The following is a 26586-nucleotide window of genomic DNA, read 5'->3' as shown; positions in this document are numbered from 1 at the left end:
TCAAAACCCGGTGCGGATCCAAACCCACTCACCGGCGCCTTGCACGACCATTAGCGCTCGAATCAACGTAACAACCGCATGCAATCAACCGAGAACGTCTTGTTAGCAGCTTTGCACAAAATCTACGCCATAAAACGCTTAATTTGGCTGATAGTTTTAGTAAAACAGCTGGAAAGGGTGCGCTGCTGCAGGAACTCCGCTCCGTGTTTTGGAGGCGCACGCAGCTCGACTTGGTGGGCTTTGAAAAGAGCATTTTCAAGTTACAGCCGGTCAGAGCAAGCTGTGTGCGAAGGGGGTGTGTTGGATGACTGCAAAGGTAAGTACGCATGCAGCGTTTTTATTAAAAGTTCTGTATTTGCTTGCATAGCAGAGTTTTTCATTCATTTGATTTGATAAGGACAGGTTAGGTTGATGTGCACGTGCGCGGTTTTTTTGTCCTTTTTATCATATAAACTGATTAACATCGTTGTTTATGCGACTGTGCGTGATGTGGGACTGTTTGTCATGGAAGGGGTCAGGAATAAAATTAAATTACAATTAAAAAAGTGTTTCATTTATGCCCATTCAGCAGCTAACTTTACATAGGTGTGTGATATCCCTGTTATTATGGCTATATATCAAAGGAAAAAAGTCATATACAGTGTTTTCTTTTTTTAATTATTAGATTAGTTAATTCTGTGGCATTAACTTACCCACCCTGTTAGTGCAGGATCCTGCTTAACTAAAAATACAACCCTATAGTGTATAAGCAGCATTAGTGAGGAAAGGAGGAGGAGGGAGGGGGGGTGCAGCTTTAAACGACCTGAATGAACGCTGTCTGAGCTTTTACCAGAGATTGTTCACTACTGTACACGAGCATGACTAGATTTAGGGTCGTTTTTGTCTGATTGTCTGCCAGTATATTCAGTATTGTGGTAAAGCTGGAGGGTTAAATGGCTCACTCTGCTGCTGGAAGTGGACTGGTGACGTCATCGACCTCGTACTGGCTCTGCCTGTGCACACATGGGCCAAACACCTCGACCATGCAGCCCCTCATTCACTCACTGTGGCGGTGCTTTGTGGCCCATTTGTACTTAATTACGCTTAAAGGAATCAATCACTGATAAATCCAGTCAACAGATTCCCCCCATTTCCCAAAAATGCAGTTAATGAGTTGATTTCCTTGTTTTTTGAAATGTAGATCATAATGTGGTCACCTAAAATCTTTCTTTTAGGCTTTTTTTTTTTATTATTTTGAGCTCTAGTACCTACTACCAGACTACACCGAATGACTAAACCCATCAACTGCATTTGGGAAAATGGACAAATAGTGCAAATGAGAAGCAGCCCTGTGCTGTTGATCAGTGTGGCCCGCCTGAAAATGGCTGTAGCCTGTAGTGAGATGGCCTACACACATTCAGCTCCTATGAGTGTTTTTGATAAGTGTGTCTGTTGAATGTATGATAGTGTAATATATGGGCTGTTGGTGGTGAGCAGTTGGGGACACCCTCATTTGCTTTGCACTGGAGACTGCTGAGTTTGCATGACTTGGTGGAACCCTAGCAGGGTTAGCTTTAGGAAGGGAAGTCCATGGTCACTTTTCTGAGCATATTGAGGGTATTGTCAGGACTTAAACAGCAGGTTTCATTACAAAGACAGCATAATTAGTCCTGGTTGATTGGATCTAGTGTCTCAAATGTTAAATAAAAGTTATTTGTATTCATTTTTGTAGATTTGAAGAAAATATCCAGCGTCTGATGCTCTTTTTCTGTGTGTCACAATATCCTGATATGTGATCATGATGTAATTTCCCTTCATATCGGCCAGCTCTAGAGTCAGAGATGTAATAAGGAGTGAGCAAAGTAAAGGCATTTTCACAATACATAATACACTATATGGATAAATGTATTGGGACACCTACTCATTCGTTGTTTATTTGAAATCAAGGGTCTTACAAAAAGAGTCAATCTTGCTTTTGTTGGAGTAACTGTCTCTACTGTCCAGGGAAGAAGGCTTTCTACTAGATTTTGGAAAAGCATTGCTTGGATTTGATTGCATTCAGTGACGAGGTTGTTCGAGAGGTCAGGATGTTGGTTGATCACCACCCAACCTTATCCCCAACTCCCCATCTCATCCCAAAAGTATTGGATGGAGCACCATCCATCTTTCCAGTGAACACAGTTCTTTCTCTAGCCCACGACTGGCATTAGGAAGCCTAGTACCTATAGGTTCATGTTTATCTGCTCCAGAGAGTCCTATTCTACTGGCAGTATTTCTCTACTGGGACTAGACAAGCTGTGTGTGTGTGTGTGCGCATTTGCACGTCTGTGTCAGCAATAAGTGCAGCTCAAGTAGCTGAATGCATTCATTAAAAAGAGTGTCCACAAACCTTTGGACATATAGTGTAGCTCATAGTTAGTGCTACTTTGACCCTTTTTGGTCATATGAGTGGCACGATTTGTGAAAGTTATGACACCATTTAGTATAATTACAGTTGTTGTAATTAATTGTTGATTGTTTTGTAATTAACAGCATAGTACCCAGTCCTAACCGAGCGTAGCGACACGTCTCAGAATAAGAAGATTTAATAAGTGTCTCTTCTTGACACTCGTCCCTTCTACTCTGCTGTAAGTGGGTAGAAATAACAGTAAGGTTTGCAGTCGTGGGAAGTGTAATTGTGAGTCAGCCTTTACTGGAACAAGGGAAACCTAAAACCAGTTCTTGGTAATGGTACTGGTAATGGAACTGGTAAACGTTACAGATTTACCAGGTCTTACAGTGACTTTAATGGTGTGTGAAGGTTCAGGCTTGGCCCTGCCCTTAATGACCATAGCAGCAACCAAACTGCAGGATTCAGACTACAACGGTGTCATCCTCAGGCGGTTTAGAGCGGTTTCATCTGATGGACTGATGAGTCACAGTCTCGCGCTTATTTCTTGGGATTTTGCATCATTTAGCTTCATCATGTCTAAATACTTGCCCAGCGAGTGACTACAAGCCTGATTGCTGTGCTCAGCTGCAGCAGGTCAGGCAGTAATGAGAGGAAAGGCAGAGGCCATCTGTGGTAGTTGTGAACGTTTAGATCATGTGCATCAGCTGATCACCTGCCTCAGTTCCCAGTGGGGAGAAATGACTACAGTGGAGAGAGACTCAATGGAGAGGAGGCTCAATGTATAGTAGTAGTGTAGTGTATAAATGCATTGTATCATTATTCTAACACGGTATCAGTGGAAAACCCACAAGTATTAAGTGAGTTCAACCCAGAAAAACACCTTGTTGATCTGTGGAGGTGTAGAAATTCACAAAATTCAGAATTTGACAGTGGTGTTTCGATTCAGTATGGTAAAAGTAAGGCGTGGCTGGAAAAAGTGCCTTATTTTATTAGTTTAAAGCATCTATTTTTAGTTTATTAGTGCATTAAATGTTAAAAGTACAGTATTTAAAACAAAAACAGTGCATTGTGGTGCCCTACTCTAATGCACTAGCCACACTTCAACAAAGTAGTCGCTATACAATGATAAAGTATGACCCAAATACTATGATTCTCTCTAATATGACATATTGCATCCCTATTTACTAGTATTTGTTTACCAAAACAGTATATTATAGTGTCCAAATACTTTATCTGATGCTTTAATCACCATACACTGATGCAGTATGATGCATTGCAATACTATTGACTGTGACACATTACATTCCTATTGACTGTATTTGTTTACCAAGCCCTTTGCTGATTAACTGACATACAGTTGTTTCATCAGAATCACATGTCATTAGACAACAAGTCCACTTATTATACTAATAATGTTGTCATTAGTCTAAAATGTACGAAACATGGGCCTCGGTATGGTCACTAATCATCCTTCTGTTTTCTCCCCCCCAGCCTTTTCTCTCCGTCCTTTGATTAGTGCAGCTAATCTCCCGTAGGAGTGAAGAGACAAGGTGCTAGCGACCGCCATGGTACCCAAGAGCAGGTTAGGGAAGCGCTCTCCTTTGGGAGCTTTGGTCTGCAGCTCTTCTGCAGAAGGTCTAGTGGACGTGGGAACCAATGGAGATGCTGATGGAGGTCATGTGATTGCTACAGGGACCCACAGCCTTCAAAGGGTCAAACTGTATCCAGGACAGAAGGTGAGTAGGAGTGACGCGTACATCTGTTGTAAACCATCATCTTGCATAAAGTATCTTCCTATAATGATGGTCATCTAACCTCTTACCTCATGCTGTCTGTCTGACTCAGGTGTTTGTGCATTGTGGTGGACAAGAGTGTGGCGGTGTTGTGGAGCAGCACAACCACGTGGACAACGAGGTGTCTATCTTCATACCACAGCTCAATCAGCACGTCCACCGTAAACTGGAGGACGTGTGGATGACCTCCACAGCCAGGCTTCCTCACTCAGTCTCCTCCTCGATTGATGTGCCAAAGAGGTACACACTGGCTTCTGTTGTTGTTATGCATTAGGGGGTCCAAGCACCAAAGGAACTTGCATTTGCCTGAGCTCATACCTTTACTTTCCCACTTTAGGAGTCCAGTAGCGGTGGACATGGATGAAATCATGGCAGCTATGGTCCTCACCAGCCTTTCCTGCAGCCCAATGATCCAAAGCCCAATTCAGGGGGAATCAGGACCAGGTTAGCTATCCACACTTACACACTTATTAATTTGAGTGATCTTTAACAGCATTATCAGACAGACACTTTTCTAATTCGCTTCGCTCTGTTAACAGCCTCAAATGGGATTGACTCTGCTAGCAGTGAAGTGTCTGATGGTGGTTACTGGAGCTGTGACCATGGAAACAACAGCCCAGCCCCCTCTCCACCCATCGAAGAGTCAGATAGGGCCCTGGTTCCTCCTGTTGATGAGGGACTGGAGATGGAGATGGAGCATGTACTGTTTGACGAACCAGCCCCAAGGAAACGCAAGGTGAGCTTAGAACCTTGGAGATGTTTTCCTTGGTCTTCCAGGTTTCTCTGTACACATTCTAGACGTATTTCGTGGCACTCAGTTGTGGCTCTGCTTGCTTTATTTATGCAGAACTCTGTGAAGGTGGCATACAGATGCCTGTGGCCAAACTGTGGCAAAATACTGACCTCCATTGTAGGCATCAAACGCCACGTTCGCACTCTTCATCTGGGGTAAGTTCATCTGGTGTTAATAACTAATACTACTGACAGCTAAACTTAGCCCTTAGAGGTATACAGCTACCTTCATATACCACCCACCTTATTTTCCATTAAATAACGGAGGTGGCAGTCTTTGTGCAGAGCAGCACAGTGTGACAGCGGATCCTCTGACATAAATATAATCATAACCATAATCATCAGTTAGAGGGTGTCACAATAATTGGAAGAAGGGGAGAAAAAGAGTGTTGTGAGGCACCATGTAACTTATATCCATGCCTTTCATACAAAAGAACCAAAAAAAAAAAATATATATATATAATAATTAAAAAAATAAATAAATAAATAAAAGCAAGCACCTGCCCAAAGGTCCAAATATCTGTCTGGAAACCAACACCAGAACATCCTTACCTAAAGAAATGGCTTGGTTATGTAGCTCTGGTGGAGCGAGCCCATCGTTTGCTAGTGAGGCTCTTGGGTAAAGTAGCTCTAAGGTCTTACCTGATAGCTTCACAAACACCTGATGCATCCATGGCAAACTAAGGTGTATATAATTGATTTAATATGTAGTAATAATAATAATATATAATGCTACATTTAAATCAGTAAATAATATTTACATTACGTTTATGGCATTTATCTGATGCTCTTATCCAGAGTGACTTACAGTGTAGTGTAGGCCAAAGTAGTGTAAGGAGTCTTGCCCAAGGACTCTTTTTGGTGTAGCGCAGTATAGTCACCCAGCCCAGACATTCACTGGAAGTCAGTGTAAAAAGACCTTATTCCAAGTCATTTTGGAGCATTTCTATTGGTCCATTCATAATACAATTCTGACATAACGTAAAGAACAACTGCCACATTCACATTATGTCACAGAGGTCACAAATTTTCACCATCAGAACTCTGCTTGATTAGCAGGCAAAATGGCGAACAGGATCGCTCACAAAGAGAAGAAGACTTCTACTACACTGAGATCTATCAGGACATGGAGCAAACAGCAGTTCCAGCTGCCTGTGGTGCACCGCGCTCCCTCTGCGGTTCTCCTTCCAGCCCCACCCAGCAGAGATCTTCGCCTCCCACACCAGACACACTCCAGCCCAGCCCGCTTAGCCAGTCTGCCCCCGGCAGCGTCTGGCTGGTCCACTCCGAGCACTCGTACCAGGTAGGATGTTTGAGATTTTTCCCAGGTAAATGATTACCACGCTCCACACCCAAGGGCCTTTTCCTGAGTGATCAGGGCTTAGCAGTGGTGACATCTCCAGCTTTATTGCGTCTTGCTGTGAATGAATGCATTTCAGCTGGGTCTCAGTTTGTCTGAATCCGTGTGATGAGGCATGCTTGACCTGGTTTCTGAATCCATGTTGTTTGTCCAGGCTCCCCCACCAGTCCGGTTAACACAGTGCAAACCTGTGCCTGTGCCTGCCTCCTCTCGCTGGACCCCTCCCCTTACTGGGCACCAGAGCAAACAGGTTAGTGGCTTTCTCATTGTGGCATTTCAATTTGTTGAGAAATCCTTGGTGTGAATGTGGTGTACGTGCATGATCACAGTGTCTCCGTGTGACTCACAGTGGACGTGCTGATTGTTGCATTACGGTGTGTTAATGTTGGCTGTTGTGCTGTAAGGGACAGGACACTGCCTTTTCCCAGTTCAGTTCAGGTTTAAGGGACAGGACAGTGCTTTTTCCCAGTTCAGTTCAGGTTCAAGGGACAGGACAGCGCTTTTGCCCAGTTCAGTCCAGGTTTAAGGGACAGGACAGCGCTTTTGCCCAGTTCAGTCCAGGTTTAAGGGACAGGACAGCGCTTTTCCCAGTTCAGTTCAGGTTCAAGGGACAGGACAGCGCTTTTGCCCAGTTCAGTTCAGGTTCAAGGGACAGGACAGTGCTTTTGCCCAGCTCAGTCCATTTTTAAGGGACAGGATGGCGCTTTTCCCCAGTTCAGTCCAGGTTTAAGGGACAAGACAGTGCTTTTTCCAATTCAGTCCAGGTTTAAGGGACAAGACAGTGCTTTTTCCAATTCAGTCCAGGTTTAAGGGACAGGACAGTGCCTTTTTACCAGCTCAGTTCAGGTTTAAGGGACAGGACAATGCTTTTTCCCCCAGTTCAGTTCGGGTTTACGGGACAGGACAGCGCTTTTTCCCAGTCCAGTCCAGGATTAAGGGACAGGACAGTGCTTTTTTTTTCACAACCACAAGAGCAAATAATTAGAGGACTACTGTCTCACTGGAAATGGCAGCAGATTGTTTGTTTTGCCTTTGTCCGGCCTCCACAGTTGGTTGCTTTGATACAACAGTGCCACCTAGTGCACAAAAGAGTAAATCTCAGCCACGTGTTTTCTCTTTGTGTAAACACATGATCGCAACGTTGAGTCCAGAGTACATACTGTACTCTACTGTACACTCATCCCACTTCCTTTTACAGTCCACCAGTGCGCACATCTGTTCTTGTTATTCGATGATGTTTGATGCCATGCTCCTTCACAGCACATCAAAGCATTTATTGATCTGTGTTTTTGTGTAATTTGACTTCAGACACACTTTATGTTCAAATGTTTGTGGACACCCCTTCTAATGAATGCATTCAGCTACTTTGTTACACCAGTTGCTGACACATATGAGTAAATGTGTGTACACACAGCTTATTACCAATGAAATAGGACTCACTGTAAGCAGATAAACCTATTGGCATCGTGCCAAATGCCAGAAATGGCCTAAAGGGGTACATAGCCCCCCAGCATTGTGCTGTGGCCAGCTCCATCCAGTACTTTTAGGATGATTGGGGAGTTGTGGATGAGGTGGGGTGGTGTTCATCCAACATCCTGACCTCGCTATCTCTCTTGTCGCTGTATGCAATCAAATCCTCACTTCAGTGCTTCTCCAAAATCTAGTAGAAAGCTTGTTTCCCAGGACAGTAGAGACAGTTACTCCAACAAAAGCAGTATAGGTTATTTTTGACGCCCTTGATTTCAGAAGAAAGAATGGGCGAGCATGTGTCCCAATACTTTTGTCACATAGGATGGATAGATAGACCTGTTATAGATAGATAGATCAGTTCAATACACTGATATCTGGTATAGTGTTTTGTGATACTGAGGGAATTCTCTCTCCCTCTGTTTCTCTCTAGGCAACACCGTTCCGTCGTCGCTCCGTCAGCGTAGGAGAGCAGTGGCTCCAGAACCACAGCGCCCCCTCCAGGCCTCACCCTGCCAGCCTTTCACCGCCAAGAAATCACTGCATCACACGGTTCGTAATCCATCTCACAGTTCTGTGTTTTTTGCTTTGTACACTGACTGTCAAAAGTTTGGGGACACCTAGCATTTCCCTTTTTTACATTGTCATTTTGTTATGATTTTAAATACTTTGCAGGTTCTTTGGACCAATATGTGCTTTTAACAATGGTTTGGAAAACTGTCAAATCATTAATTAGGCAAAACCTGCCCTCAGTATCAAGGAGGACCCATTGATGAACATTAAGCTGAGTGGACTCAATACTCAGACCAGTAGCAAAGTATTAGTGAACAGATGTTAGGGCTGGACAACTTGATATCACTGTATTATTCATAGTTAGTTATTGTAATAATTCAAAACAACGTCATAATAAGCTTTTCTGTGAATGTAATTAATTCTGTTTAATTAGATGCATTTAGTAGTGCAGCAGTATGTGAAAGGCTGAATTCAAATCATTCAGTCATTCATTTCTGTCCATTCCAACTTGTGTGAAATAGTACTATGGCCCTCTGCATCGTGAAGCACTGTTATATCTTATACATTAATATATATTATTTTATTATTATTAATTAATTAATTTATTTTAAATATAGATTTACGTGGTTTAAGAGAAGGCCCCAAGATCTTTGGCTGTAATTGTGTAGCAGCATTAAGAAAGCATTAATATATATATAATATATATATACTCGAAATAATATATACAGACCATATCATTGCTGTCACATAAAAACCTTGTATCTCCATTTTTCACTTTTGCCATAATGAGAATCGGTCAGTTGTTCTTTACGTTGTATCAAAATGTCTTGATGAACGGATTTTTGCATTGACTTCCAATGAAAGTGAAGAAGGATCATTCCTTCTTCTGTAAAGCTGCCATTTGGACTTATAAGGTTTTTCCTTGACTTGTTAAGACATCAAGTCACCTAATGCAAAGCTTTCTCTCCTGCATTACATCGACAGAAGGATTCGAGGGGAGGCTAAGAAGTGTCGGAAGGTGTATGGCATCGAGCACCGGGACCAGTGGTGCACAGCCTGCCGCTGGAAAAAAGCCTGCCAGAGGTTTCTGGACTGAATCTGTGCTGAGCTGGTCGCCGAAACGCTTCCAACCCCACAGACTGGTGTGATTTTAAAAGGCTGGAACTTTTGCTGGAGGCCATCCAGATGACAAGCACCTTTTTTTATTTTTTACATTTTTTATGCTCTGTAAGGTGCTCTGTGTGGTGAGAAATCTCACCGGTGCTGGCAGAGTTAAAGAGTGGACTGATTCTGCCCTCCTCTCCCTCCCACCCATGCCTCCCACGCCTCCCTTGGTCTTCCAGGGTCATTAATCAACACAAAGAAATGACCTTTGTTTTACAGCCAGTGCTGATTTTTAACGAACAATAGCCATATTTTTGTAACGTCTCTAATTAACCTCCTGCCGTTTACCATCCGCAGAGGAGAAGTGGGTGACTGTCATTCCAGGAAACATGAGTTTGTTGCTCTGAGATTAAGGGAGAGGGAGAGCTGTATGGAAAATTACTTTCAGGGGAGAAAACGGCAGCTTAAAGTTATTACGTAAATGCTTTAAAAGCATACAGTCCTTTATGTTTGTGTATGCCATGTATACCGGCAAACGCTGTTCTGTAGGTTTTGTGTGATGCAAACCTTAAAAAGAGCAAAAAAACTTTTTTGGTATTAAAATTTCACAAAATAAAGGCGTTACACATGGTTTCTTTGGGTGATGCCACAGAAAAACATTTTTTTTGTAAAAGAATATATGATTGAACAACCTTTAAAGGTTTAAAGAAGTCGATGTAACCATTCTTCACACTTTTTTATTGAGCTAGAAGTGGTTGATCCATGGCAACCCCCAAAGAACCACCTGTAGCTCCTTTATTTTTAAGAGCTTATGACGACAAACCGTGCGCATCACATCACGATCAGTGTATATCTGTATTTCGTGTCTTATTTTTGTGTGAAAATGTGTGTTTTTCCTGTTCTGTTCATTTTTGTTCCTGGAATCAAAGTGTCTGACAAAAGATATCTAAGAAACGCGCCACAGAAAACCTGAGATTCATTAAAACAAGGCAGGTGTAAGAGAATGTGACCAATCCTTGAAAGTCATGTATTCTAATGTTTATTGTATATTTAAGCTTCTTTACCAATCGAATGCTTCGTTTTCCTTCACTCCTGTATTATCCCTGCGCTACACCACTTTCTTATGTAAAGCTGCAGCCTTAAACAGACCTTTGCTAGCATAGGTGTGTATGTGTCTATCCTAGTAGCTCATTATAGGCTCACTTTGTTACAGCCGAGAAGATTTTTCTGTTTCTTGATGATGTTCTTGTAGCAGGAATGCATCTTTAAGAGTTTAAGAGGACCTCGGCAATATAACGCAGCCACAGTTATTTGATTAGCTGAGCCTCCTAATGTTGGGTCCAAGTATTTGATGTATCTTTGTAAGCTTTTGCAGCTCATCCTCATGAGTTTGTCATGTGTTGCTTTGTTTTTACTAAGCCATTTGAAAACAGCAGGGGCGTACGGGCTTGTATAATTCCAGAAGTGCTGCCCCAAAGCTCTGTAGTTACGGACCTCACTGTGTATGACACCAATGATCTGTCAATGAGGAGGAGCGTTTGGCGCCGTTCAGCAATTAAGCGAATAAACCGGGCTCACAGGCGGTGAAGGATCTCAGAATGAGGCGATGAGGAGGAGTTTGCTTGTACGATATTTCAGTTGCATGAGATTTCCTCTGGAATTTAAGACTGAATCATTGCATTTCTCTTCATTAAATGTTTTTTTGCATACCGTTTCAAAATATGAATGTCATACGGATGTTTTAATACACTTTCTACATAAGTCAGTACCTCTTCCGTGTGGTCTGTTGTGATTTCCTGCCTAGGAACTTGGAAAGGGCACTGATCGTTCCAAATTGCTCTACTGATTGATTAACTGTGGAGGATCTTCTGGACAGTGGATTTTTGGATTGCAGGGGTCAGGATGTCTAGAACTTAAATATAGGCATTTTATTTATGACCCGAAACCATTAGTGACCCTACAGCATCTCTTCCGAGTTGTATATGTGATGCAGCTTCTGCTGCTGACGATGATGATGATGATAAAATAGTGGTAAATCTGGAAAAACTAATCTTTGGACACTACAATCTATGGACAAAAGTATTGGGACACCTCATTCAATGTTTCTTCAGAAATCAGGGGTATTAAAAAGGAGTGTTTTTTTTGGCTTTTGTTGGAGTAACTGTCTCTACTGTTCAGGAAAGAATAAGGCTTGCTGTGAGGATTTGACTGCATTCTGTAACAAGAGCATTAGAGAGGTCAGAATGTTGGATGATCACCGTCCCACCTCATCTCATCCCCAACTCCTCAAAAGTATAAGATAGGAGCGCCATCCACCATTATTCCAGAAAACCACAGTTCCACTGCTCCACAGCTCGATGCTAGGGGGCTCTATAACCGTGTTGCTCACGTCTGGCATTAGGCAGCATGGTACCAATAGGTTAATATATGCCTGCCACTCAGGCTCTCACACCTCATATATGGAAAACATCAGGAACCATTTAATGTAATAGAAATCTGTAATTCTAGTTAATACAGTGCATTAATTAAATGTAAGGTAGCTTTAGATGTGCGTCTCTATTCACCGCTACTGTAAACAACTCTGGTTCAGGACGTTTCTCTAGACCTGAGACTTTCTCTTTAACCCACTCTGACTGTGTTCATATCCTACTACTGAACTACTGAATTCTTCAGCAGAGTTCATCAGCAAAGTTCTTATTAAAAAGTCCTATATTTTATACTTCCCTTCAGCTTATGATGATTCGGGAGAAGACTGTAAGAGAGAAGGGACAACTCTGAGGAGTTTTGGGCTGGAGTTCAGGTGACTTCTGCTTTGTGATAGGAAGCCAGTCCCCCCTCTAATGCCAGGTGGAGCCAGGGGTGATAGGTGACAAGGTTAAAAGGGAGGTGGGAGGGTGGAGGAGGGTTGCACAGACTTGTCGTAGAGAAATAAACTGGGTATAGATGGCGTTTATAGGATGTTAGATTGGGGCCTGCATAACTCCACATATAGAAGTTCACACTTTCATCTTCAGGATAAACCTTTATTATGTAACGTTTTATAAATGTATGTGATAGTTATGAAACTTCACTACTCTTTGAAGGTCTCTTCAAGATATATTAACCCCTCAAACATTCTATGTACTGCAGCAGGCCGAAAGTTACCAGAAAATAGCCCCACCAGTTTGTACAGAGGTCCCTGTAGTTAATTATATACACCTTAGTGTGTGATAGGCTTTGGAGTGTTAAGGGGTCAAATATATTAACTAGCTCTAGTAGTACAAGTGCATGGCATCAAAACCTAATCCTGAAAGCTTTTAGAGCAGTCCAGCTGTGACCTAATAGCTGAATAATTGAATCACGAGTGTGATGATCTAATTAAATCCTATTTAATGCCATCAGTCGTGGCTGACTAATTGAACAGGGCTCACTCATCCGCTCTCCCGGTGCTGAGAACCGTGGATTTAAGGATAATGAATGATCTGATCGTGAGGTGCATGAAATCAGCAAAATACATCAAGAAACACAATCATTTGCTTTATGACGAGCCACAAAAGAAATAGTAAACTATTTTATTGACATAGTTCAGATTCTTTTTTTCCTATGTACAGTTAATATGGTGAGCAATATAATGGCTGTATCGCAAAGATAAAAGCAAATAATAAAAACAACAACATGAATCAGAAAGCATTGTTTACATAAATACATATTTCATTTACTCAAATTCTCAAAGTGACAAGCTTCCGGTGCTTTAGTTTTTCTGAGTTAAGAAAATAGAACTAATGTTCTAACAGGCTGTTCTGCAATGCGCGGTATTTTCACTGCCGAATCAGAATGGGGTGAAAGATTAGCTGACAGAATTGCTAGCTCTGTTCCTGTCAGCCTCTATTGTCTACTATTTCTTATTAATACCATTTTTCTCATCCATGACCTCCCATAACTGCCTGATTAATGGGACTGACATTTTTTTTATTGACCACTAGATGGCAGTATGGTAAAGAGGAACCCCCCCCTTTCTGCCATGAAAAAGCCTAAGCAGGAAGGGCCACCCATAACCCCCTCAGATGGCTTCCTCTTTGTTCTCTGACTAATTGACTAACTTGCGAAATGTTCTGCAAATTGAAATTTATCAGAGCCATGCAATAGAAGAACCATGTTTGCAGGAGAGATGTGAGAGTGTGAAGAACCTTTACATCAAGCGATGGTTCTTTAGATACATCTCTATTACAAACATGGTTCCAAAAGGCCATGGTTCTTCTACGGCATTGCTCAAAATCGTCTCCATTTCTTGAACCTAGAGTAGAGCTAGGTGAATGTTCAGTGATGCAATGTGCAGAGGGGTTCTACTTAGGGTCCCAGTAAAAATGAACGTCGTATAGACTTTCCAGTGTTTGGCTGGTTTTTATAATGACATCTTTTAAAGCAGCTGTGTTGCTGTTTAGTGCTGGGCGATATATATATATATAGTCTATATGGGCGCACTAGTGTTGGTAATGGTACTGAGTTTTACAGTTAACTGAAGTGTATGTCATTTGCTGGGTGCTTTAGGTTGGTTGAAATGCATATACCTGGGTAAATAGCTAGTTTAATTTCTGGAAATGTGCTTTTTTATATCATTAACATCCACAATACTGTCTAAGGTTCTCTTTGGTATAATTTTAAGAGAAGCTGAACCAAACAATCCAATCAAAACAGGCTATGTCAAGTATGTAAGACATTCAGCATCAGAAAGCTTGGATTCATCCTCATTTATCTTAACTTGAAAAATATCGACATTGAGTTTAACAATATCGCCAAGCACTAGAATTGAGCCTGTACTGGTCGGTTATGCGTATGAAATCTTACAGGTTAATAGGACATAGGACATATCTAACCATGTTGCATTCCATGGTCAAATGTTGATGGAGATGCAGAAAGAAGTGTATAGTATCTCTTGACTGGAGCAGGACAAATGAAGGCTTGCTGGGTGAGTCTACCGCTACTGAAGAGGCCTAAACTTCGTTCTGCTGGGCGATACCAGTTGACACGCTATTGAACTCGCTAGCTCGAGTGGTCATGCCCAAGTACTGCTTTAGAAACTCGCTGAAGCGCTTCTGGTTGTTCCACTTCCGGGCAGACTTGCGGACACCAATGAAGCCTCCGTACCTCTTCTGTAAAGACCTCCCGGGGTCCATGAATTTTCTGTAGCCGTACTTGCTTTTGAGGAAGCCTCCGAAGCGCTTGGTCAGATTTACTGGGGCACCTTCCTGATCATTCTCCATCTCCCTGCCTCCTTCCTCATCTTCCCCATCTCCCTCTGTGGACTGAGACTGCTGGGACTGGTAGGCGGCACTAAGCTGGGTGCTTTGGCTCTCTCTGCCCAGTTCGTCCAAACCCATGGCCCGAGCCACGTGGTCAAACCTCTGCAGAGCGTCAGAATACAACAGGCCTCCATCGCCCTGGTCCAGAGGCAGAACTGATTCCACCTCCTCCTCGGCTCTTTTCAGCATGGCGCCTCCTACTGATACGGAGGCCAGTGGTCTTTCCTCTATGGCTGCGCGGCACATCTCCCAGTTCAGGCCCAGTGAAGCCTTGCCACATTCCACCAAGCAGACCTGAGAGCACAGTGAGAACACAGGTATGTATGAAAGAAATAGTGTATCTGACATTTGAGCAGATATTCAACCAAATATCACTCACTCAAGGCCTAAACATTAATCTTCATCCCAAACCTACACTCTTAACCCTAAAGGAACCATGTCTGGAAGCACATTTCAAGGGATTGTCCTTTGGAGAACTATGTGTGAGTGTGAAGAACCTAGGTGCTAAAAAAAACTTTCAGATTATGTGGAGGCCCTAGAGCACCTTTTAATGGATTGTCCTTTGGAGAACCGTTTTTGACACCGTTATTTTTCTCACCCTGGTCCTGATTCTAATCTTCTGCCACAGAAAAGCAACTTCCAAAAAGAACCATGTTTAAGAACCTGTGCATTAGAAAAGAACCTGTAAATCAAGTGGATGTACGAGGATCACAAGTTCAAATCCTAAGCCATGCCGCTTTGCCATCGGCATCCGCCATACATGTCCTCTGCGTTCAGGATACATGTCTCCTCTGCATGTATTGGAGGAGACGTGTTAAGTTCTTCCCCTCCTAGTATGCTCTCCTTCTATGGCACCCCTCAAATAACCCTTGAAAGCACCAACCCGAGATGGGACCAGTTCACTACCATGTTTAGGAGCTGCAGCTTATCTAAGAAAGGCAGTAGAGACAGAAATGCTTGTTATATTGAATGCTTGACATGTGCTGGCTGGATGGATATACTGTAGGTCATATTTGATGCCTAATACATTAATATACTAGAGGCAGATCTACTGCGTACTAGGATTCTATGCCTACTGTAGCTACTCTGAAGATTCATGATGAAAAGACATTTGGAGGCCATTTCTTTCTCCTAGAGGTGCATGTCCTCAGACTGCCATTAGTAAAGGTTATCCATAAATCTCCAGTGCTGCCTCTGGTTAGGAGAGTGATGAACTGGAGTACTGAAGTGTCCCACATACAGGTTAACCAACAGAGCATCCATATGAACTAAATGGACAGTGCTGAAAATCAAAATTCCTGTGAAGGAGTGTGGCTTAAATCTCAGAGTACATTAATTGGCACATCAAGAGGAAGAGTTAGTACCCCCCCCCGTGCTTCCTTTCATTGAAAATAATCAATTAGCAGCCCTGAATTAAAAGCCGGGTGCCGAAGGGGGGTCTGAGTCACCAGCAGGGAGGGCTGGAGGGCTGAGAAAGGAAAGCAGAGAGAGGGATGTGCCCATTCTGGTCTTTCGTGCTGAAAGGTGATAGAGGTGATCCTCTGAGCACGACATGGGCCAACTCTACACCGCCACTTTCTGCCACCAGCCATGGCAAGCGATGCTGTTGCCTTTCGACTTAATTATGCACAGAGATAATTGAATTGCCACAGCTGTTGAAAGCCAAAAGACAATCTTTAACTAAATTAGCACTGCAGCCCCCTCAAACGCCTCTGATCAGGCTGGAGAGCAGAGAGCTGTCTTATCTGTCTGCATGGGTGCTGTAATTCAGTCAAGTGTAGCTGGGTGTTGGATGTGGTGGTTTGAGTCTAATGTAGTTACTATACCTAGAAAGACCAGGTCATGTGCATACATGTGTAGGTACTTCTGTATCAAAGTAATGCAACATGCCATACACTATATGTCCAAATGTTTATGGACACCCCTTCTGATGAATGCATTCAGCTACTTTAAGATGCACCCATCACTGACACAGATGAGCAGATGCCCACAAACACAGCTTGTCTAGTATCTGTAGAGAAGTACTGAACCTATTGGCACCATGCTGCTTAATGCCAGGCGTGAGCTAGAAGGCTATAAAGCCCCCCAGCATGGACCATCACTGCTCCACAGAGTGGAGTGATTGACGATGCCCCATCCAGTACTTTTGGAATGGGTTGGAAAGTTGGGGATGAGGTGGGGCGGCGATCATCCAACATCCTGACTTTACTAACGCTTTTTTCACTGAATGCAATCAAATCCTTACAGCAACACTCCTCCAAAACAAGTAGAAAGCCTTCCCTGGACAGTAGAGACGGATAATCCAATAAAAGCAGAATACACTCTCCTTTTAATAATGTTGATTTGAGGAGAAACTGAAATGAGAAATGAGAAAATGTCCCAATACTTTTGTCAAAAGTTCATGATGAATGAACCAAGTGAAATGCTCCAAATGACTTGGCTTAAAAAAAACATGAAAAGTAAGGAGGATTGGCTGCCCTGTATTGTGCCTCATTCACTGCTGAGACACATCTAAAAGTCAAGTGGGCGGGGCTAAACTGTGGTAGGCTGAATAGGTGGAGATATGTAAATGAGTTGGTCACTGTAAATGGTGTATATTGAAACCTTTAACAGTGTTTGTGCACGACTTTAAAGTCTGCTAGCCTTCCAGCTAGTTGGTGGAATTATGCAAATGTGAATAGAGCTAATTGGTGGCTTTCATCCTCTACTCTCATTCATACAGTTAATAGACCATCCACTATTAACTGAGTAAATATCTGAAACAAAGGCAGTCTATTGATCGAGCATCTCACCAGTGTGCTGAAGGCGAGGTCTTTGGGCAGGATCTGGCCGCAGAACAGGCAGTCCTTCTGACAGTCGCTGCGTCCAGGGACACACAGCCCCAGAAACAGCAGAGTCCATAGCGGCGTCTTCATTCTGCACTGAGTAACGGCTGTGATGCAGGACACACTGCTTGGAGAGACAGAAGAGACGCGAGAATTAACGACTGATTTCTCCCCTCGTTATAATTAATACCGCTGGATTAAAACGACACTTTAAAGTAAATGATAAGCCTAAACAACACAGCAGGGCACAATCATAAATGACATTTGACATCTGCTCTCTGATTAGCGTCACTGTGGATCAAATCTACGGTGAATATCTAAGTAGATTGACCTTAGATTACTATCAGATAGGAGTGTCGAGAGTGTGAGTGTGTGTGTGCGTGTGTATGTGTCCGTGTGAGTATGACAAATTCTGCATCTGCAAGTACTTCATTAGCAAAACTCCTCATCAGCTGTAATTGAGGCTTGAATTAGTGTATAATGAGACGTGAACGGAAAAGAGAGGGCTGATATAAGACCCAGAGAGGCCCGTAGTGAACCCTCACACACCGACAGACAGCCAATAGATGAACCACCATAGAAGCTATAGAAGAACCATTTATAAAGAATCTGTGAGTGTGAAGAACCCTTATATTGGCTTATAAAACCCTTCAAAAGATTCTTCATATATACACTGTATGGACAAAAGTATTGGGACACCTGCTCATTCATGGTTTCTTCTGAAATCGAAGGTATTAAAAAAGAGTGCATCCTGCCTTTTGTTAGAGTAACTGCCTCTATTGTCCAGAGAGGAATGCTTTCTGTTAGATTTGTGAGGAGCATTGCTTTTAGGATCTGATTGCTGTCAGCGACATGAACGTTAGTGAGGTCAGGGAGTTGGATAATCACTACCCTACCTCATCCCCAGGCCTCAACTCATGCCAAAAGTATTGGTCCAGGCAGCATCATTCCAGATAACACAGTTCTTCCACTGCTCCACAGTTCAATGCTGAGGGGCTTTACATCCTTGTAGCCCACGCCGATATCTGCTCCAGAGAGTCCTATTCTATTGGCAATACAGGGCTGGGTATGTGTGGCTTTGCTCAAATAAATTTGTAGCACCTTTTTTTACGAGTGTAGTAAAGAAAAACACACAAAGAAAGGAAGAATGGGAGACTCTGAGAAGGTGTTCAGGTCTGATAGGACTGATAGTGGATGAACGCGCTGGCAGATATCCTGTAGGCTTTGCTGAACCCTCAGCAAACATACTTCAACTGTCAGGTCTTTGCAAGGTTCTAGAGTAACTTTAAGGTCAATCAATTCCAAGAGATTCTTGAGAGTTTCTCTGACTCTGAAGCACAAATGTAACTCACTGAGAATCGATACCACCCTGAGATTTTTATACAGCCAGAGCAAGAGCCAGAGAAAAGGCAGGGTGAGTAATTATAAGAAGGAGTGTGAATTATGCACACTGCATCTTCAAGGTGTGAAAGAACAGCTTATTGATGCTGCGCTTTTAAAATCACCTTATTACGTTATATTGATTTTCCGAGAGATACCCCTCTCATCCTGCTCATAGATTACTGTATGCTTACGTATCTAATCAGGTTCTGACTTAAGTGCACTCGTCCTAGTCTGTGGAGATGAAATGGTCAGTCAGGAAATCTATCAGAGCGGTCATTTTCATGCCATGTCTGGGTGTGTCTGGGAGGTCCAAGCATACACTCTTAAAAATAAAGGTGCTTCAAAGGATTCCCCCATTGAGAGATGCATGCCCTAGAAGAGCTGTGGGTGTGAACAACCTTTATATTTACAATTTATTATTTAATATTATTCATATTTACAAAAAATGATTCTTTATTAAACCAAAAGGGGTTCTTCTAGGGCATCGCTCAGAGAACCCTTTGTTTTTAGGAGTGGCTCATTGATTTGCAGCTGCTCCACATGAACCTTCATCATCTTCATCTACTGTCTACTATCTCATTAAACACAGATCATTGTGTCTTTACTTGCGTGTTGGCTGGATGGGAATCCGTACAGCTGAAATCTTCTAACATGAGGAAATGAGGACTCCCTCATCTTACTACAGTTCTCCGAAGCTCATCATGGAGATTTCAGATCCAATTAGCAAATTAAATTACGCAGTTTTAAAAAGGACTGACCTTCGTTAGATGATTAACCAGCAAATGCAGACTGAACCCATGACCTTTACAATGATCTTATCACAATAATGGGTAATGAGACTGAATGGATGAAAGTAGTGATATGGGACATCAAGGGATGAACCTTCAGTCTCTGGACAGAAGCAGTTTAGCACACTGTTCTTCATTTCTTTTGCTATACTGTTTGCCATCAGCTACCGGAGTCTGGGAGAGCACAATTGGCCAGGCTCTCTCTCTGGGTGAGTAGATGGCACTCTTTCCCCTCATCACTCTGAAAGTGATGTTGGCCAGCACTGGCATCTGTTAGCTGGTAAGGTGGAACTGGGGACCCAGCACGGCTGACCAGCCATGCCGCATCTGCAGCAGTTTGAAAAGAGGTGGTGGCTGGCTTTGCATGTATTGGAGGAGATGTGTGTTAAGCCCTTACCCTCCTAGTGTCAGGAGCATTGCTAGTGCTAGGAGGAGCTATGAATGGGTGGGTCAGTAAGCAGTACTAAATTAGGGAGGAACATGGAAAAATCTCATCTTGAGTCAGTAGCTCTACAGACCTTTTACAGAGAACTGAGCTAGATGTTGGAAGTTTCTACATACAGGTGTTTTTGGACAATGAGATGAAAATGGCTATATTAGTGTTATAGACATGGTGACCCCTGCTTCCTCTCAACAGCTCTGTAAATATATCTAAGCTGGTGAGTTTATTACAGGGAGCCATTTCACACCAAACCAGCTCTGATCTCTGAATAAGGCATGAAATCTGAAAGTTAGTGAAATTCTTCTTTAACCCCTCAAACAGTCCATGGACCACAGGCCACAGAGACGTCTGCACTTACTGAATACTATGCCTTAGTGTGTAATAAGCCTTTCTGTGTGAAGAACACCAAGATTTATGTAACGCATATCAGGAGATGACAAAGTCTGGACAGAATGCGTAATTATTAAGGACTTGACGATATGATACGTATCACAATACAGGGGTTATGATTCAATGATCATATACACGGGGTGAAATAAGTACTGAACACATCACCAATTTTCTAAGTAAATATATTTCTAACATGAAATTCTCTAGTAACACAAATTTATGGACATCGATGGTTTCGATTTCTTTGCATATATGGATTGAATGGGTTGTTATTGACATTGATAAGAATATATTTACCTAGAAAATCTATGACATGTTAAATACATATTTCACTCGCTGTACAATAAAAGGGAGAAATACAAAAGTTGACTTTTTATCCAATTAAAAACGGTGGATCTGAAGAACGTCTAGAGGTCTGTGTTTAAACACAACACTAGATGAAGGACTGTCTGACTCCAATCTTTACATGTAAACTAATAATTAAAAATTGATGCTGCCGAGCCGACATACTCATGTTCCATCACATGGAAGGAACGTGGGCTAGGTGGGTTCCAGTTGGGCATGGGTTCTGAGTGGGTTTGGACATGTGTTTTCACTGGGACCCAGATTGGCTTCCCAATGGGCCCATGTTTAACCCCCTCATGATCCCATCGCTGACCCTGCTGGGCATCCATTGGTGGGCCCAACATAAAAGCCTTTTATGTTTCTTAGTTGGGCTACCCATACAGGCCAAAGTGACACTTGGATACATCAATATTTTATTATACGCCTAGTAATGATGTCACATAACTTAACGGCACTATATTAAACTATCACTACTATAGTACTATATAACCTGCACAAGGGAAGACACTCTAGAGCCCAAAGAGCAAATCAGTGACATCATTTAACTTGACTTACTCTGAGCCACCTGTTTCCAGACATCATCGTTTGTTCTGGTCTGAAACCCAACATTAAAAGAAATCTAGACCGGTCAGTAAATAATCTAAACGGGATTCGTCACATCCCAAGCATGTTTCTTCTCATGAAAAGATACACTCAATCATTTCAGACACGTCTTCTCTAGAGACGCTGCCACGTGCTGCCAAACATGGTTGGCTAAGAACACAATTGCTCAATTAAGCTTGAGAGGCAAATGGTGCTTGTAGAGCATTGAGCATGGCTCATTTCACCATCGCTGGTGTCATAGTCAATGATCAACACCAGGGGGATTCTTAGCAGCACACAATGGAGCATTCACAGTGGTTCAGACTTTGTTATTACTGATGTAAATGGCTGCGTGGTTGGAAGTCTGGAATCCCACAGAGGCAGTAACTCACACCAAACAGGTGCGAAGAACCACTCTGGTGCTTCTCACCGTAAGCGATGGTGAGCTCACGAGTGTGAAAGTGTGTACTTCAACAGCAATAGCGCAACAACGGGCCCTCTGGGTTCTGAAGGATGCTGAATTTACTGAGACAACGATTTGTCCAACCTCATTTGAGGTTAACTACTGCAATGTAATTATAGTATCTGGTAGTCAGATGAATGACTGAGCACCAGGATGAAGCTTCAAGGTACCTCTGTGGTCCTCATAGGTCCACTGTACCTCTACCTCACTTATCCTCAGAGCTGCTGTTGGCTAGATACAGTATTATTTGTTTGGTGGACCATTCTCAGCAAAATTACACAATGCGTCCAAATGTTTGCGGACACCCCTTCTAATGAATGCATTCAGCTACTTTAAGTCGAACCCATTGCTGACACAGATCTGCAAATACACACACATACAGCTTGTCCAGTCCTTGTCTAGAGACATATTGCCAATAGAATAGGACTCCCTGGAGCAGATACACTGAGACAGCATTGAGCTGTGGAGAAGTGGAAGATGGGATGGGGTGGAAGATGGGATGGGGTGGTGATCATCCAACATCCTGACCTCACTAACACTCTTGTCACTGAATGCAATCAAATCCTCACAGCAATTCTCCTCCAAAATCTAGTAGAAAGCCTTCTTTCCTGGACAGTGGAGACAGTTACTCCAACAAAAGCAGGATAAAGACGTTTTTAATACCCTTGGTTTCAGAAGAAACTACAACAATAGGAGGTTGTGGGATCACAGTGAGAAAAGCGAGGTTCTGTAAAGTGCAGGGTGAGACACGGCCAGCTACCCAGCAAGCTCTGGTCTGGATTACTGCGGTGGAGCTCCCCAAACACATGAGATCACCGCAAAAGTGCAGGAGAAATCAATGCAAGTTATTGTCAACCATGTAGTAGGCTTGAGTGCTTTTACCACCCAATAGCTGATTTAAGATTGCCATCAACATTGGTTGTGCACTGAAAGCATGCAATCAATGAAGCGAGCAGAACCACTGCAGAGGTCATGGTGTGGAGTAATGAGCTTTACATGTTCTCCTGTGTCACAGAAGACTTCTGACAGAGAGACGCGAGCCAGCGGACAGCCCAGAGAGAGGAGGACAAAGACCAAACACTGAGGGACCAGCGAGGAGAGGACTGATTGTGTGAGCACTTGGGCATATGTCTGGATGTATGTGAGAGTTTCTGTGTGGGCATAAGTGTAAGTACATATAGTATGTGTGTGAGTGTATGTGTGTGTGTGAGAGTTGGATTCTGCCTAGCTGCAGAGCCAATCCAGCAGCTCCACCTCACTCTGCAGTCCATGAAGGTCACGGATGCCCTCACACATATACACACACACACACACACACACACACACACAAATGTGCCGGCACAGTACGCAAAATTGCCTCAGAAATACACTGGAAATGTTCCTGACCTTTTACAAAACAGAAGCTTTGTTAAGACTATAATAATCAGGTGAAATCGAAAAAATCACCACACCACTCCACACCACACCACTCCGCAGTGCAGTGCAGTGCAGTAGATCAGCTGGGATTTGTTTTGACACCCATAACACAGCGATAGATCGGCCAAATCAGAAGCGCTTTATGCTTATGACGCACGTAAGCACAGATAATTGATTGCATATCTGATAAAAGCCTACTGAAGTTCAGATCAGAGCAAAGGAATCCCCTCAATGGTTGCTCGCATAACGTCGCTGTCCCACAAAAACCTTGTATCTCCATTTCAGTTTTTCACTTTCTGACATAATGTGAATCTGTCCTTTACAACATGCTCTCCTTCTCCTGTACAGTTGGCATTTTGGAGCTCTGGCGCCTGCAGACGTAACCCTGTACGCACTGTGCTTCTCATGATTTGTAACCACTGTTTCTTGTAAATAAAATTGTGACAACAGCAGATCACAGCACAGCAGCACATTTGGATGTTTATTAAATAATGGACTTGAGAACGAGATGCATATTTTGGTTGCAGCCACTCTCCACTGCGTCCACGGAAATACGTTTGAAGGCTGATGATTGGTGTTAATGTCACTTGCTATAGGTCACTGCAGGTTCTGATGTCTGATGCTCAATCCTGCTTGCCTTGGGCTGCTGAAGAACACTGTTAGACCATATTTTATGTTTAGAGTTATGATATATATATATATATATATATATATATATATATATATATATATATACTGTTACAGTTCACTGATCACTGTAGATGTGGTGTTGCCAGGCAAATATATATATATATATACATATTTGCCTGGCAACACCACATCTACAGTGATCAGTGAACTATAACAGTACTGTAAAGTATAAAGTGTCCTCCCAGCTAACAGTTTTTGGTCAGTAGAGCGTTTTCTGAACTTCACAACTTTTGTTTCTTAGAATTTTCAATCTGTCCAATTTTCTGGACATTTTTCAGCGTTTTTTCAACATTCTGGTAATGTTTATTTGTTTATTCCCACAATTGATTGTGTTTTTTTCACATTTGGTAAACATATTTCAAAAAGTTTCAACTTTTTATCATTTTTTATTCAGTTATTCTATTCTAGAAAATATTCCATTATATGTTTAAATAAATGTTCCAATTCTTTACTGGGGAAACATTTTGTCACATTAATTAAATGTTGTGTATCAGTTGAATCAATATTTCAAATTTTTAGTTTTTTGGAAATGTTGCTTTAAACATTTGTCCAGCTGGGAACATTGCGTAAGAAACATTCTACATACTAGTTCCACATTTTTAATACGTAATCGTGATTGTTAGCAATTTTGGATTGAGCTTAATCTTGTAAGCAAGCAAGCAAATAAACAAGGACACACAGAATGAGCTTTAAATAGGCAGGATTCATCCTCACACACGTGATGGTATCAGTCTTTTCATAAGCTATGTTCAGAATCTCCGATTAAAAAAACATTACAGTAATATTTCTAGCTTGTTTGATGATCCAGAGTTGGGTCTTTAGAACATACTCACGATGGACACTTTGGTTGTGCATAAAGGCTGGTGTAGGGTTCAGTTCTTAGGTTGTATTCTGGGTTCACTGGATGAGGTCATACAACAGTGATTTTCCTCATAGTTCAGCTTTTAAAAGCCTGGTTTGAGGTCTTGACTTTTAAAAATGTAAAGAATTTCAGTATTTGATGAAGTCCTACTTCGTGGCAGCTTTAATGACAACGAACGCTCAAGATGCACAGACCTCACAGACTCCACAGACTCCACACGTTTGTGCAAAATGTTCTGATGAGCAGATCAGATCCACCCAACAGAGTTGCCTGAACATGAGCTTCAATAAGAGCCTTTTATCATGATCACAAATTTGAATATTTACCTGCAAATAATTCATTATTATTACATTTTACTCATCATAACCTTTCTTTGTATGAAATCTTTTTCAAATTCTAAAACTTTCTGCAGTTTTTTTCTGGGTTTGAATGAAATTTCAGCATGGTCTCACCTTTGGACCCTACTGTCCCACTGTCTCTAATTATCTCATTGACCCTTTAAATGCTCAGCGAGGCGGCAGCAATTACAGGTTAACAGTTCACAGACGATGTGATGAGTCAGTTTTGACAGGCAATGGAATTTCAGGTTGATTGACATGCCACTTTTTATTCATTTATGAAAAATGGCCTCACATATATGAACAGCACACAGCAGTAGCTACTGCACCTCTGACCAATCACTGTGAGAAAGCAAAAACGAAGGTGCTACACTGGAAAAAGGAAAAGATCCTAAGAAGGTTCTTCAGATTGAAACTTTAGAGGAACCACTTATGGTGCTTTGAGGAACCTTGAAGAAGGTTGAAGAAGGTTTTTTAGAAGAAAAAAGTTCCTTAAGAGGTTTCACCACAGTTTCAAATTAAAAAACCTTCCTTAAGATTCTTACAAAGGGTTCTTCGAGTGATGCCATAGAAGAAGCACTTTTGGTTGCATAAAAAAATGTTGTTGGTAGAAGAGATACAGTGTGTGATTCTTCAAACTCACATATATCTTCTGCTAAGAGGGTTCATTGAGGAACCAAAAATGACTCTTCTATGGAATCGCTTGAAGAACCCTTTGCTGCAGAGTGTGAGCAAAGCAAAAGTCCATGGAATCAATGTTGCATTCACTCTTCAAGGAATCTTATCTTGCTTTGCAGTTCAACATATGGGGTATCAAAGCATCAGCAGACACATAAATACATACTAATTTGGTGCTTTTCATTAATGCCGTGTTGTCAGCCCACATTTACGTCTCTTTTCAGCAGCGTGACTGAAGATTAAGCTCATGTCCTGTAGCTTTTCATCTCATTGTACATCCAATTGTGAAAATCCAGCAGCACATCTGAGAGCACAGCTAATCGACAGTCCATTTCACACTCTCCACGGCTTACTGGACGGGATAACCGTTACATCTGTCTGCCTTGGGCTGGTGAAGAACACTATTAGACTGTATTTTAAGACTGCATTCCGGACAGCGCTGCTAAATGTTCACTTCTGATCACAATTTTTACTGGTATGATGCATAATTATCTGAAATATATTAAAAATGATTTATTATTACTTTCTCCTGTCCCTGATAAAGATCAAGAGTGGATTTGCATGGGAACACCACATCTACAGTAACAAAGAACTGTAAGAACTGTTTCCTCCAGTTTTTGGTTAGTAGAGCACTTTCCAAACATTAATTTTTGCTTCTTAGAACTTTCAAACAGAGTCAGAGTTTCTGAACGTTATTGGTTTACT

General features: G+C 42.2%; 2 protein-coding genes across 4 annotated transcripts in view; one reads left to right on the top strand and one right to left on the bottom strand.

Moving 5' to 3' along the window:
• The first annotated feature begins 73 nt into the window (after nt 1–73).
• znf395a (zinc finger protein 395a) lies at nt 74–11165 on the top strand. Of its 2 annotated transcripts, none has more exons than XM_072689077.1 (10): nt 74–316; nt 3863–4107; nt 4217–4404; nt 4502–4608; nt 4704–4900; nt 5012–5112; nt 6016–6259; nt 6471–6566; nt 8217–8335; nt 9281–11165. In XM_072689077.1, the coding sequence occupies exons 2-10, from the start codon at nt 3937–3939 to the stop codon at nt 9390–9392; spliced, it is 1335 nt and encodes a 444-aa protein (XP_072545178.1). In that variant the 5' UTR covers nt 74–316; nt 3863–3936; the 3' UTR covers nt 9393–11165. The 2 variants fall into 2 exon arrangements, with proteins under 2 accessions (XP_072545178.1, XP_072545177.1); XM_072689076.1 differs by having other exon boundaries at nt 6013–6259.
• A 1768-nt stretch (nt 11166–12933) lies between these two features.
• pnoca (prepronociceptin a) overlaps nt 12934–26586 on the bottom strand; it is a 17494-nt gene continuing 3841 nt past the window's right edge. The window contains exons 2-3 of one of the 2 annotated variants that reach the window (XM_072690265.1): nt 17472–17631; nt 12934–14973 (exon numbers count right to left, since the gene is read on the bottom strand). In XM_072690265.1, coding sequence (XP_072546366.1) covers nt 14371–14973; nt 17472–17594 — 726 coding nt within the window. In that variant the 5' untranslated portion in view covers nt 17595–17631 and the 3' untranslated portion in view covers nt 12934–14370. The remainder of the gene's footprint in view (nt 14974–17471; nt 17632–26586) is intronic. The other variant, XM_072690266.1, reaches the window with a different exon arrangement.

The sequence above is a fragment of the Salminus brasiliensis genome, chromosome 10, assembly GCF_030463535.1.
Source record: "Salminus brasiliensis chromosome 10, fSalBra1.hap2, whole genome shotgun sequence".
In the NCBI taxonomy this organism is placed as follows: Eukaryota; Metazoa; Chordata; class Actinopteri; order Characiformes; family Bryconidae; genus Salminus; species Salminus brasiliensis.
Note: the sequence above shows the minus strand (reverse complement) of the source record. Positions and strands in the feature narration are given on the sequence as shown.